We start from the raw sequence: 14,295 nt of genomic DNA, 5'->3' as shown, positions 1-14,295 counted from the left end.
CTACAACATTTATATGACATAATGTTTAAAGTTGAATTCCAACTTCCAGTAACATTTCCAGAATCTGCAGAGGGCACTGTGGTAGATTTGTTTGATTAATGCATCGTGAATAGACAATGATAGATTCTCTAGCCACAGCTGAGCAATGAGAAATAAATATATGGACATCTCAGCAAAAGCTGAATGATTTGAGTGAAATTGTGCTGTCTGACTTACAACATGACTTGCATACAGACACATCAGTCCTGTGGGGAAGGTATTTTCTAATGTTTAATGCTACACCACCCCTTGTTTTGGGTGAAATAATGCTACAAGCCTTTAAACACAGCCTGCTTGCCTGTGCTTGTTCAGTCAGCTTGTTTCCCATCGACTCAGCATTTTCAGCATCCTTTCAAACTCTGCCAGTCGCAACTGTATATCCTAATCCAGAGCCAGATAATTTGGTTAATTGGTGTAATCAGCTTTATCCGGAATATATCAAAGATAACAAAACAAAGGATTGATTAGGAATCTGTGCCACGTGCCTAACCCCAGCCACTCTAATTTGGACCGTGTAAAAAGCTGATTCTATAGCAAGTATTTTACTGGAGTCAACAAAGGCTGCTGGAAAAAAGTTACACTTTACAGTAAGTATAATTGGCAAAAACTACACTGGCATTAAGAACTTTCATTCTTACTTACTGTAAGCCAAGAATTGTTACTCCCAATTAAAACTGTTCTCTAAATTATGAAAATTCAGCATTATTATTATTATTATTATTATTATTATTATTATTATTATTATTATTATTATTATAGTAATAGTTATTGGAAGGAAAACCCTACAGCATGTGCATTTTGAATATACACTTTTATTCTATTAAAGCAACAGTGTCAACATGAGGTTAGATGACATTAAAGAAGGGCTATCGGTATAAAACCTGAAAATAATGTTTATTAATTGTCCCCTCTTTTCGTTTACAGATATGGAGGGATCGCCCGTCTTCATTTTGGGAACAGTTCTCTACAAGACTCTCGGACTCATGCTACCTTCACCAAAGTAAGGGCCGCATATCTCCCTGCCTGCATTTTCTGGTCTGGTGGCTAGAGGAAATATGAGGCAGATTTAGCCCCTCCAGAGAATGCAGGGGTGTCCATTTTTATTCAGAGTAGTAGATCAAAGCTTAAAAGCAGGCTGCACCTGTCTCCATTGTCCCTGATATGTTCCATTTTAAAGACTTGAAATTCAGATGAACTGCGGATAGAGAAAATGTAAAAGTTTCCTTTACTGCCTTTGGTTTGTATGGTCCTTTAAGAATATATTTCCTTCTAAATTGAGTCCTTAGGGAATAAGCTCGGGATATGGCATGTATACAACTTTTTAAAATGAAAGATTAGTGTGCTTTTAATGAAACATCGTCACTGTAGCATGGAAAATGTAGTTAATTAAGGAGGACATTAGTGCCTGGAAAAGCAGCGGGACGTTGCAAACAAACACCTGGTGTCACACCCCGATCAACAAATCCCAAGGACAGAAGGGTTATTCCAGGCCAGGCCAGCTGTCACAGGTGGAGAGCCCCCCCCCCCCCCCCCGGGCACATGTGGAGACGAGCCCATAATGGGACCCTGAAGCCTGGGAGGACGAGCAGTTCAAGTGGCAACTGATTTTGTTCCTTTGCCAAATGTCAAGCTTTTGAATTTTCAAAGAAGAAAATAACTTTTCCGCTGCCAAATGTCAAAGGTATTTTTAGTGCATTAAAAGCAGAGAGCTAAAGAACTTCTTGTGTGAACAGTCAGATAAAGATGTTCTCAGCTCGGGCAGTGGGATGCTCGGACTTAACTCTACTTTCCTTTAGATGAGTTGACATTGCTCATACTAGTGAGATGCTCTCATGGATATCAGATTCTAATATTAAGAATATGTTGTCAACTGTACAGCTAGAGATGTGTTTTTTTTATAAAAGCATGGATACGAAGAGAAACATATTGTTCAGTTCAGACGGGCCTTTGATTTCTACTCTCTGTTTCCTGCTTGGATCATTTCAAAAAGCATTACTGGCAAACATCCTGAACAGCTGCTTGAAGTTTAATAGGCAGCTTTTTAAAATCCTGCCTTCCCTGATATTTGAGTTCAAACTCAATACAAACTGCCATAGAGAAAATACCTTCGACTAATATGCAATTAGTTTAAAAATGTATTCGAACTACTGGCACTCTACTTTTGATTCGATGGAAATTTTAGATTCTTCTTGCATAAAACCTTTTTAGAGACCTTAAATCCGGTTTGATGCTAGTGTTCCTTATAGATCCCACATAAGTCTCACTGACTCTACACTTAAACCTTACCTGATAATGCTTCTGCACAGAGCACGGAAACAGGTGTTTAAGGTCAAATCAAGGGTTTGAGTCTTTGAACACTGGGAATGTTACTCATCTTGCATACCAATAAGCTCTGTGTACCATTTGGAGTTCAAGAGGATGGCCTATGCTTTACTGTATTTGCATTTGACCCTAAATGACATGCAAACATTCTGTGTGTTAGGAACTTCAAATATGTGTCTTTTTTCTTATTTTCTGTGATTTTTGTTTGACTCAGGAACCACACTGTTGTGAACTCCAAGGTCATCGCTGTGACTGTGAGGCCTGAGCCAAAAACGACTGAATCCCAACTGGAGATCGAACTGGCTCACCTGGCAAATGTAAGCACTGCCGTTTTTGTTCACATTAAACACATGTTGTATGAACAAATGAGTGTTAGTTTTGGTATAAAAGAAAGTCTTTGTGTCTGTTGACTGAATATTGCAGAGCACACATAACTCCCATCATCTGACACAATGGTGGTTAATTGACTCGATAATTAATTTGCAAGCAGCCGGTGTCAGGAGAGCGTACCGCAGTCAGATAATTACATGGACAATCCCTTTTATGATTCAGGCCTCTTCATTCATCTTCGAGATAAAGTGCCAGGAAGTCTGAACGTGTCAGCAAGTGTGTGTGTCTGTGTGTGTGTCCGGAATATGTGCTGTATGAAACACAAAGATCTACAATGAAGGACAAATATGCCGTAGATGTATGATGATTATGATGGTGATGATAATGATGATCAACTATCATCATAATTTACCTGATAAACATGTTGTCCTTTTCTTGCCTCCCAGGGAACAATGAACCCTTACTGTGCGCTGTGGGACAGCAACATCATGTAAGTGGGCATTCGCTTTCACTTTTCAAACTCTTCCCATGTATCGCTGCTGTTGTTGTTGTATTGCCTTTTCTATTACGCCCCTGAGATTGGGGCTGTGTGCATTCTTTCTTCATCTTCAAAAGTCTGGAACAAATATCTCTAGTGCACTTCTTGCAGCTTCTTCTTACTCTAATAAGCTGGGTTAGCACAGAAAGAAAAGCTTGAGAAGATACACCTGCAAGGCAACCATTTACATTAAACCCTTACTAGGGATGGGTCAAAAATTATAGGAATACCAAAATTCCAGCTGTAAATGAAACAGTTGTGAAGCATAATGTGATATGTATGCTTTTCTGAGATTCACAAGTTTATTTTGACTGACATTAATCCAGTTTGTGAAGTTTTATTTTTACCTTCAAACTCTGAGTCAGTGTTTGTACGTTTTGCAGTGTTCCTGCGTCCAGCATATGCCGTCATGATTTCATCTTATCAGAGCACCATATGAGTCACTAGTCCTGAGTCATAAGTTAACTCCGATGAATCCAAGTTTTAGAGACTTTTGTTGTGCACGGAAGTCTCTAAAAGTATACTTTAGAGTTAAAAACAATTTAGCTTAATCTTTGGTTCTCAACAGTCATCTAAAAAATAATGATTTCATCAGGAAACTCGCAGAGATACAAATAGGCTGGGTAGTCACTGCCTGAAGTGGTTGAGCCATAAATACTGCAGCATTATGTAACATAGCACGGGGAAAACTCCCCAAAATCATGAGGACATATACAAAACACAGCTGCATTGGCAAAGAGAAGCACCACACCACAACAGCACAAAGTAAAATGCTAACGGAGACAAAGAACAGACTTGACACAATCACAGCAGAAGTGGAACATAAGCCATTATGGAAAGGTTTTGAATTGGGTTGCAATATACTAATAATGTGTTTTTATTCATCTATCTACAACCTACACATTCACACACCCAATTAATGCTTTTCTGAAGCTTTTGGTCATTGCTGAAAAGTGAGTAGCCTTCTAAGTTGGACTTGTTTTGTCTGAGGTTGCTGTCCTGATGCTTTTAAATGGATTTGATGTCACCTTGTTTGCGGTGGAATGATTTTCTCGCCTGCCCCATTAACATTTGACACCGCAATGTTCTTGTCACAGTGTCACTTGATAAAACTAAAGTTGTTGGAGCGTTTCCTCTCGCGGGGACTCAATCTCCTTTGCTACTTTGCAGTGAGGTCTGTTCACTCATTTAGCTGAGAGGCAACTATTTACTAATTACACTAAAACAGGAACAGAAGCTAATAGCTGTTGAATTATTTACAGCTCTAAGCTTTCAGAATTTCATTATGGCAAACCCTGTTTTGAACGTTTTTTGGCCGGCTGTTTTTAATATATTGCATTTTGTTATTGTCTCTGGATGTTTTAATTGTTACAGGAAGAGACTTATTATCCTGTGCACAAGGCACACTGGAAAAATGCATTTCCCATAATGTTATGTGGAAGAAAACATTTGGTGTCAGAGAACATTGTTGAATATGGGGAATGTTTGCAGTATATGATTTGTGTTTCTGCACTAACACACTAGTTTCTCTCCTACTTTTGCATTTCTGATAATAATATCATTCTGACAGTAACTGTGCAAGGCACGTTTGCTTTCCCTAATAGTCAATACCTGTTTTTGAACGCAACTAGGGGACCAGTTTTATTACTGTAGAAGGCACTTAACGCCACATCCACTTACTAAAAGTGTTGCTGAATAAACAAGAATCTTTATAATTTTATAAGTGTTAATGTGTTACTTTGTGGTATATCTAATCATTTTTGAGAAACATTTTGAAAGATGGCACATTTATCCATTGCTCATTACTAAAAACAGCCCTAGACGTAAATTATTTAGGGTGTTTTGGTGTGTAACTAAATCATTTCGGATGAGCAGTTACTGGAAATACTTTGGACCTCAGTTGTGCTGTGGTTTATGGGAAACAGCAGTTGTGGCTGAAGCAGCTCAGTCAACAGCTTGTAGGAGGATGTTATTCTTACTTTCAAATAGCATGTGAATTGTGCTATCCTCTATCGTGCTGCATTTGAGGGCAACCGGTCTATTTTTGGACAGCAAAGTTACAACTGGGACAACTCTGCTTCATTCTCTTTTACTCTTGACGTAAGCAAGTGTTTTAATGGCAGCGTTTATGCAATAAGTCGTTTTAATCAGAGTGGTATGATTATCATGTTCACTTCAAACAGTCCACTCGTTCTATTACACAATAGCTGCCACTCTCTGGACTCTCATCGAATAGGCCATCTGTCAGCCATGTTGGACCAAACCAACAGAGAGTGCTCACTGTAACAATTAGCAGAATGAAGAAATGTTGTTCACAAGAGGAGAACTGTGTCCTCTGACTCGTGAGGTCCAGATTCAGATCATGTGAATATTTAAGACTGGAGGCAGCCACAGGGAATCTGCGAGGCTGAGAGAAGCTGCCACACCTGAGCCTCTGCTGCTTTACTTTCACAACAGGGGTGGAAGCCCGAGGGGTAAACATGCTTACGTGTGAACACGAGGAAAGACTTGTGATTGGTCTGTTTATGTGCTGGGAATACGAGAGGGACACGCTGTTCAACTCTACAAAGCTGCAGCTGATATAGCGGTAGAATCTATACATTTGTCTTTTTCTTTCTGTGCTTTTCTCGCATGTTGCTATGCAGAGGGAACCAAATCAGTGCATTTTTAATAAGGTGCTGTTAAATCTTAATAAAGGCAAAACTAGATAATTGGAATCTTCTGTTTTTAGCATACGGGAGCAATAGGAGAGAAGGCAATAGTTCTTCATGTTTTTCATACCCAGAAATACTGATGTGAGGACCAGGCTTAATGAAAATAATTTGACATATTAAAGTCCATTGATTTAAGGGAAAGAAAGCCAGCCGAAAATGTCATAAAATTGTAAATGGGCATTAAATTGGGCAATTCTTTATAACCAGTAGTTTTATACAGTATGATAATAAAAAAAACGCAATTACTTTTGTTAAGAACAAGATGCTCCTTATACCTGATACCGGTTGGAAAGACATCCACTGCAGAACTGTTATTAGATTCAATTTTGAAAAGGTTCTCTTTTCAAATAAATTACAACCTTTGAGTGCTACTTGTATGATGCATCAGTGGCATTACTCTCAAAAACATTTGAATGCAGGATTCTTGTGAGAGAGTATTTTCAAACTGCAGTAGAGGATCCATCCGAGTGAGCGTTTCACATCATTTACAATATTAAGAATAAGATAATTAATGTGAAAACTGATGTTATCTGCTTATTTTTAAATACTGAAACACAAGTCTTGACAGAATAATTAGTTGTCAAGAAATCCTCATTTAATTATTTGCAACGAAAGTAAGATATCAATCGAGATATTCATGATTTGACTCTTTTTTAACCCGGAGCACTGTTGCTCTGTCTGGCATTGGCTTACCATAAAAAAGAACATGAATGCAATAAAGAATTAAACAAAGATAGGAATAAACATACCTCTGTGCAGCTCTCAGTGTGAAAAATAACACCTTGGAGAATCCAGAGAGCCAATACGATCAAGAGAGCCAATATGATCAAGTCTCCACAGCGCCGGGTGTAAACAGGTCAGATGCATACACTTTTATTACTCTTTGAAATGTCAATATTTTCAGCTATCACACAAGCCTGAAATTGCCAATATCCCACCACTGTGCCAAGGGAAACATGTGAAATCCAACAAAGTGATTTTAGATCAGCCGACTTCCCTGTAGCGTTCAAATATAAATATTTGGGGCTGATAGATCCAACTATCTACCCAAGATACATAATATTTTACATTTATGTGCAATATCTCGGAGATTAAGTATCACTGTGAATGCAGCATGAGTTTGAATCAGATCACTTTCGAGCCGATTTTAAAGCTCATAACTCATTCTTATTTAAATGAAAAACATAATTAATCTCATTTTGAGCATTGTAATCACTTGCATGCATTCTAGCTCCTCAGTTGCTCCAAACCGCCACTAAACTTGCAGGAAAACAAAATTACAGAATTACATAACGAGCTAGTTTGAGCCTTTTGGCGTTATCCTGCAATTAGATGCTTTTATAATCCTCTGAATCCTTGTAAAGCGCAAGGAGTGCACGGAGAGCCGAACGAGAGTCTTTCTGACTTTTTAATCGCAGATGTTTTTGCTTCCCCCTCTCAGATTATCCACCAAAGTCTTATCGAGGACACCCTTCATTATTAACGGCCTTTAAATCCTGAAATAACTTTCCAAATCAGACTTAACGGCATCTTGACCCCCTCTTTAAAACACACAGCCATTTTACTGACTGCCATATTTATTACACCTATTTCTTGTGATCTGATTCTCCTCGTGTCTTGCTTCCTCGCTAAACCTCCCTAAAGGTAATACATTATATCACAAAGCTGATGTCACGATACAATATAACCAAACCGATTGTAATCTTTTCCATACCTGCAGTGGGCTGAAGCTCGGACCACAAGATTAGGGGTTTACTTATATTTTATTTCTCTTCTTAAGTCTACAGGAGTCAATTTAGATGATTTACTCTTCAGAACACGCAAGGTCACACACTAAATAATAGCGGCCTTAAGGATATTTTTTTTTTAAAACATGACACAACAAGACCAGGTACCACCAAGTAGCTTATTGGTGGATTTAATTCCAATGTTGAAAATAATAAAAGATACATCTTAAATGAATGATCAATGGAGATTGGAACTATTGGTGGAAAGAAGAAAAAATTGTTTATTCAAAAGGTAAAAACAGCTGCGACAACAAAATATAGTCATTTAAACTGATAGGGAGTCAAATACTATAATTTAACCTTCTTTAATGAATGATCTCTGGAAAGAAAGATCAAGTGCTATGGAGTTCATAACATGAATTTAGCCAAGAATGCTCTACTTTCAGCAGAACCGAAGCATATTAATCATGTATGCGTTAAGGTGTGAGGAGCAGCTGTTGCAGCTTCAGGTTCTAACAAACATCTGGATATCCTGGATTTGAGCCAAACAGGCTGCAGTGAGGCAAGGCTTAAGAACTAAGAGAAACATTTAGTAGGTTCTCCATCACCTTGGTTCTTAAAAATGTAGATAATCTAAATGTCAGAAGATGCACGAGTTGGACACACTTATACTTTCCAGCTTTACTTTGCTGATGCTTAGTAACAAACAAACAAAATCAGGCTTCTCACAGACTGTTGGACCGAAATGAGAATCTATTGTCATCAGGTTCGCTGTACTTAAGGTAAGAGCCACTTAAGAAATCCAACAAGTTGTTTAAACAGTAAGTGCACCTGCAGCTGGTGATATATATTTAGGGTTTTACTCCAGCTTCACTTTCCAGTTAAAGTTGTTTTCGATTTAAGGTTCACGTTCTTCAATTCTGTTGAAATCGCTCTCTAATGGTTCCCTTCTTTGACGTCAAGCTTCTTTGACATTGCCATCTCTGAGATCAGCAGTTGTCAACGTTTTTCACATCATAGACCGTTAAATAGACACATTCTGGCTAAAAACTCACACATCAGATTTAGACTTCTGTTGTTCTGGCTCTGTTTTTGAACAGAAGCCGTCAAAGCTGCAGATGCAGAGACGATAATGGCGAGACTTATTGTATTCTTTGTTTTGTAATGAAATTAAACTGCTTCTGGTCTGCTTTTCAGTAATTGCAAGGACATCAGGAGGCAGAAGAGGTAACAATGTGGGCGATGTTTACAGTAATTCTAAGCTTCGCTCCGGCAGAAACCGTGCATTAGTTGACAGCAGGAAGTTTTGCTGTGTTTGCGTGGGAGAGCATACATGATGGTGTGAGTTAGGGTAAATTACAAGTACACCCTGAGGTAGGGCTGAAATGTCATTATCAGTCCTGACCCAATTCTGTTTGCCTTCATTGTTGTTTTTATATAATGCCAATATAACATTTGTGGGTTTTATTTATACACAACAGTATAGGATTCATTTGGCAGGTTTTACCCTGTAATGAAAAAACAGAGTTGCAACACTTTTTCACAAATGACATATCTTATCATTTTTCTGACAACTTAAGCAAACTGATCTATCTACCTACATTTGAGGGGTTACGTACCAATCATGATTAATTAGATATTCTTGCTACTTTCAAAAAAAGCACTCATTTTTCTTTTCTCTTCATTCTGTTAACACATGCAGTTTGGCCCAGAGGCTGATATGAATTGCCTGTCATCAAGAGATCCAAGATTGATGGAATCATTTCCCGGCATTGCTCCCACTCTCTTCTGCCTGTCATTGTGTCTTTCTAGACTTTATAAAATTGCCTAAAGTGCATCGCCTAAGGCAGTCCTTTAAACCCTCAGCCCAGCGCCTGGCTAATCATAAGTGGGCATGTGATGAATTTAAAGAGCTTTTTGGATAGTTATCCCCCATTCCTGAAGAAATACTATATGTTTAACAAAGCAGTGTTATATCAAAAATGGTCATGTAGAAGAAGAACACGGACTAAAAAGCAGCAGTCTGATATTTTAGTCTATTCGGCTGCAGCAACCTGCTTAGTTGGACTATCATGAGGTCAAAGAGCTTCGCTGTTTGACTCTTAAGTGCACTGCTTGGAAGTTTGACTAAGTTATGGGTTCAGTAATAAGATCTTTATGGCTGCAGGAACACCATCTGTCAAAGTTCAGCAAGGAAGACAAACCTAATTGGAGTTTTTGAGCACACGTCTATCAGTTTCGGCGAGACACAAGGGTTTATATACTGAACGTGTGTAAAACTTTGTGGACTTTTTATGTCACTCTGCTGTCATCCTAAAATTGGAGCACGATCGAAATCTGTCATACAGGAAGTTTGACTAGAAAAGTTGTCAATACATCAGTGCATGGGTAGAAAGTGGTCAACCAAGGGTGTGTGATGAATGTCATGTCATCTGTCTCACTGTGGTTAACATCAGCACTGACATTTTCTCTAGGGTGCATTTTATATTCGGAGGCCACCATCGCCCCCCCGATAAGGTCAGACAACATATCAAACGTGGCGTACATCAATCCCCCAGGCAGGCATGTTCTCCTGTGTCTGCCTCTCACGCTGGCACAGAAGGGAAGCCAACATCTAGCAATTCAAAAGTTAGAAAACACATTACCGGGGGGAACGGTTCATTTATCCCAAAGTTATCAGGATTCAGCATCACTCAAGCTATCAATCTGAGCACAACAAAGTGTGCATTGGAGAGTGAATGTGACGCTAGTGTTGTGAGAGTGTAACAGCAGCAAAGGGTGATCTCATGTGGGCAGCTGTGTGAAGGCTGTGAAGCTTGATGGTCACACAGAGACTTCCTCACTACCCATCTCTGTGCCCTACAGGAATCTGTAACTGAAACAATGACAAACCTGCACTGCTATTAAAGGAATTGTTCCCTTTTGTATGACTATTCACAGAACAACCTTTCCAATAGATACAGTTTTGAAGAATTTGTGTTCTCTAGCTTTTGATTGCGCTTATACATATTACAGGCAGGAACCAACAATCATGTTTTCTTTCAAAGTGGAAACTCACAGATAGTCAAGAAAAGCTGAAAAGCTGCTGCAAACAAGACTTTCTAATAAGGGATACAACTAACAATAAATGTCATAATGAATTAATTTGCTGTTGATTTTTTAGATACATTTTTTGTCAATAGAATGTATGAAAAATGGCCATCCTAGTTTCTCAAAGAATATGGTGATGTGTTTGAATATCTTGTTTTTTCACTCAAACCCCAAAGATATTAAGTGTAATGTGATATACATGTAAGATGGAGAAAAAGCAGGATCTGCATCCTTTTCTGACAATCGATCAATCAATTCACTAATCATTGCATATCTCTTTGTATTCTGATACAATGTTCTGCTTATTTGGCCAAATTATTTTTTTGTCAAAGCTTTTTGTAATCTGTCTTTCCACCGGTTCTCAAAGAATGGCTCCTATTCTGGTACCACACTGGGGTCCTTGTTGCACTCACAGATGTCTATTTATCAGCAGCCCAGGTTAATGCCAGGCCTTTTTGTCCAACACATCATGCACTCATCAAACTAAAAAGAAATGTTTGATATATTATACATATAAAACACCTCTCTCTTTTTTGTCACTATGCTTAATGTGAGAGTGAATGATTCATATTATTCAGTGCGGCTCAATAGAGTTACTTATGAGGACTTGTTTAAGAGCCTGGCCACAGACGTTCATTCATCATGGTGCGACGTCAGTGTTCAAACCTTCCTTTATGAGGCCAGCTAAGAAATCCTAGAAACTTTAAATCAGCAGAATGGTGCGTCATGTAGATCTTTATGGCGTGAGTTGGCGCTCCACAGCCTGCAGGGAATATGGGCTCTTTTAATCTACTCTAATCCTGTTATGTTACTCATGTCATTTAGAACTAAAACAAATGTTTTAGTGGCTACATGAGTGTGCTTAACTACTGAATAGACCTGTGTACTGGTTACCGTGTTCAGGCTGGAGTGAACAAGCATCAGTCGTTTGCACTAAACAGTCACAACCCAGTTAAGAAGAGAAGAGATGAGGGGGAGTGATGTTGAGAGGTTTTTTTTATTGTTGCATTGCTGTGTACAGACAGCTCAGAGTATTGCTTGGGAATTTGCAAAGGGCTCACAGTCCCTTCCAGGAATAATAAATATTGCAGCCATATTGATCAAATGACAAGGCAGGATTGCCTCACACAGCAGAGGCCACTTGGCACAAATCAACAGCCAGAATGCTCTGTGTTGTTCTAAATCACTGGTATGACTCTTCATATCTCATGGGAATTGTATAGCAGGGGAGTGAGCAGACAGCAAGGTGTCTTTCAGGACAACAGGTGTTTGTGACACGAATCCTAAAATGAGGGTCTGTGCTGCGGCAAAAAAAATTAAATCTGAATATCTTCGGGAACATTAAGTTTCCACATTTAATCAGAATCGTCTAAAGATGTGAAATGAGTGCGGGCGATAACAAATGGAAGAGAAGCGCTCCTTTCATTTCACCTACTAGCGGTGTGAAGTGGAGACTGGCTGCAACCATTCGCGCTGCTTCCGCGGGGTGGTATTAGTTCTGCAGTGTTTTTTTATGCAAAGGTCTTCGCGCCGAGCGGCGACAACTTTAGTGTAAAATGATTTTTAGGAATAATCCAAAAGCATCATGTATTCCTGGCATATCCTTAGACCTGCAGGCGAATAAACAGATCCTGCGACAGCGTGCGTTCCTTTTCTCATTGTATCAACCTCCCCCTCTCACCAAGCACAGAGGAACGGAGTATCAATCTGATGCTGTCCACCGTTTCCAGGGTGAAAATCCCCTTAAGGAAGCATTCAAAAGCTGCTAATTAAAACAGTTGAGGAGGGGGAAAAAATCAACCGAAAAAGGAAAAAAAGACAGGGGGCATTGAGAGAGGGGAAAAAAGGAATACAGTCGTTTGGGAAACATCTAGAGGAATAGAGAGTCACGCAGACAGACATGCAGGTAAATATGAGCGCTCTTATCTCTAAGCTTTATGAGGGAATAACGCTGTTTTCATATCACGCTTGTTTTTATTTGCGTTTAGAGAATCAATCAGAACCGGTCTGCTTGGACAGCTTGGTGCGTCCTCCCCCTCCTCCGAGCCTCTTCCTCTCTATCAGCTGAAATGCTTCTCGTAGCCACACAAGAGCCGTGTCGATGTCTCTGATCGCCTTTTTATTTTTTTATCTAACAGTCTATACGGCTCTCTAGCTCTCGCTCGAAGTAAATAATTAAATAGGAAACGCGAAGCGCTGTGGATAAGTCTCGTGAAGTCGTGCCACCGCTGGAATTAAAGCTCTAACTGCCTCTGCCTTCTTCTTGCAGGAACGATTCTTGGGGAGCCTGGTCCTCAAAGGGATGTAAAACGGTGCTCACAGATGCATCCCATACAAAATGCTTATGTGATCGTGTATCTACCTTCGCCATTTTGGCTCAGCAACCAAGAGAAATAGTAAGTAGGCTATTGATTTGTTATTCAGTGTGGGTTTTATAGGCCAATGTAAAGGAGAAAAGCTGCCTGTGTGTATGTGTACCTGTGTGTGTGTGAGAATGGAAATTGAATCTTTGGTGTGCTAATCCTGTTAAGTAGTAATTCAGGGGGGTTGTTAGCAGTTTGCACATAGATTTAGATAACTCTGTGTGCGCGTGCACGCCAGAGGGTGTGTGCACCCATCAGTCAAATGCTCATATTTGGTCAGGGGGAGGGATAAAAGTTGTCAGATTTTACATGTTTTCTCTTGTTTTCCTCTGTTTACATCATGGAACCTGACCTATGTGGGGGTGTTTTTAAAGCATGCTTTAAGCTCATGTGCTGAAATTAGATAAGTGTAAAGGCCTGTAAAATCTTGAGATGATAAAGTAGAGAACATTGAGAACATATAGTGCTTACAACATGGCCTCTGCATTAGTACACAGTAGGAATTGCCCTGTCACAAAGACATCAAGCATCTTCTTCTCTATCAGGCCTGAAGCATTCAACAGCAGAATGACAATCGTTCATTTAGCCATACAAGTGAAGTTTCGTGCTAATAGTTAACTCATGACTACTGTATGTAATGTATACAAGCACTCACAGTGTGTCTGGCTTCAGGCCTGTGATTGGCCGCTCACATGATTTTATATATGCCTGGAAAACAAACACAATATTTTGTAATGCACTTGAGCCGGTAGTTTCCAGTGTCTCTGCTACAGAAATAATGTCCCGCACATAGGTGGATAGACTAAACTGCTTTCAAACCCACGCATGCACTTCAAACCTCACAGTATATTAAGGAGCCCACAGTGGACTGTTTAGATTGGTGGTGGTTTGTTTTGATTGGTTCCCACTACGGGCAACAATAAAGATTTACCGTCCTGCATTGACAACATCCCAACTCCCACTGACAGTTGGTCTTGCTCTGTCTCCCCCCCCCCCCCCCCCCCCCCCAGAGCATGGAGTACTCAGGGGTCCCATCTGTGACATTGATAGTTGGCTGCGGTCTCTCTTGCCTCTCCTTGATCACGTTGACCGTCATCTATATTGTACTCTGGAGGTAATTGCTACACTATAGGAGCATACACTGCAACCATGTTCTGTTTTTAAAGTTGGTT

General features: G+C 39.6%; 1 protein-coding gene across 5 annotated transcripts in view; it reads left to right on the top strand.

Moving 5' to 3' along the window:
• Positions 1-14,295, top strand: part of adgrb3 (adhesion G protein-coupled receptor B3) — a 105,560-nt gene that overhangs the window by 72,153 nt on the left and 19,112 nt on the right. For all 5 annotated transcript variants that reach the window (XM_079689686.1, XM_079689685.1, XM_079689687.1 and 2 more), the window contains exons 14-18: positions 964-1,039; positions 2,576-2,678; positions 3,138-3,181; positions 13,030-13,156; positions 14,134-14,237. In XM_079689686.1, coding sequence (XP_079545812.1) covers positions 964-1,039; positions 2,576-2,678; positions 3,138-3,181; positions 13,030-13,156; positions 14,134-14,237 — 454 coding nt within the window. The remainder of the gene's footprint in view (positions 1-963; positions 1,040-2,575; positions 2,679-3,137; positions 3,182-13,029; positions 13,157-14,133; positions 14,238-14,295) is intronic.

This window comes from Notothenia rossii (assembly GCF_949606895.1).
Source record: "Notothenia rossii genome assembly, chromosome: 6".
Classification (NCBI taxonomy): domain Eukaryota; kingdom Metazoa; phylum Chordata; class Actinopteri; order Perciformes; family Nototheniidae; genus Notothenia; species Notothenia rossii.
The sequence above is the reverse complement of the archived record's forward strand: the minus strand, read 5'-3'. Positions and strand labels throughout refer to the sequence as shown.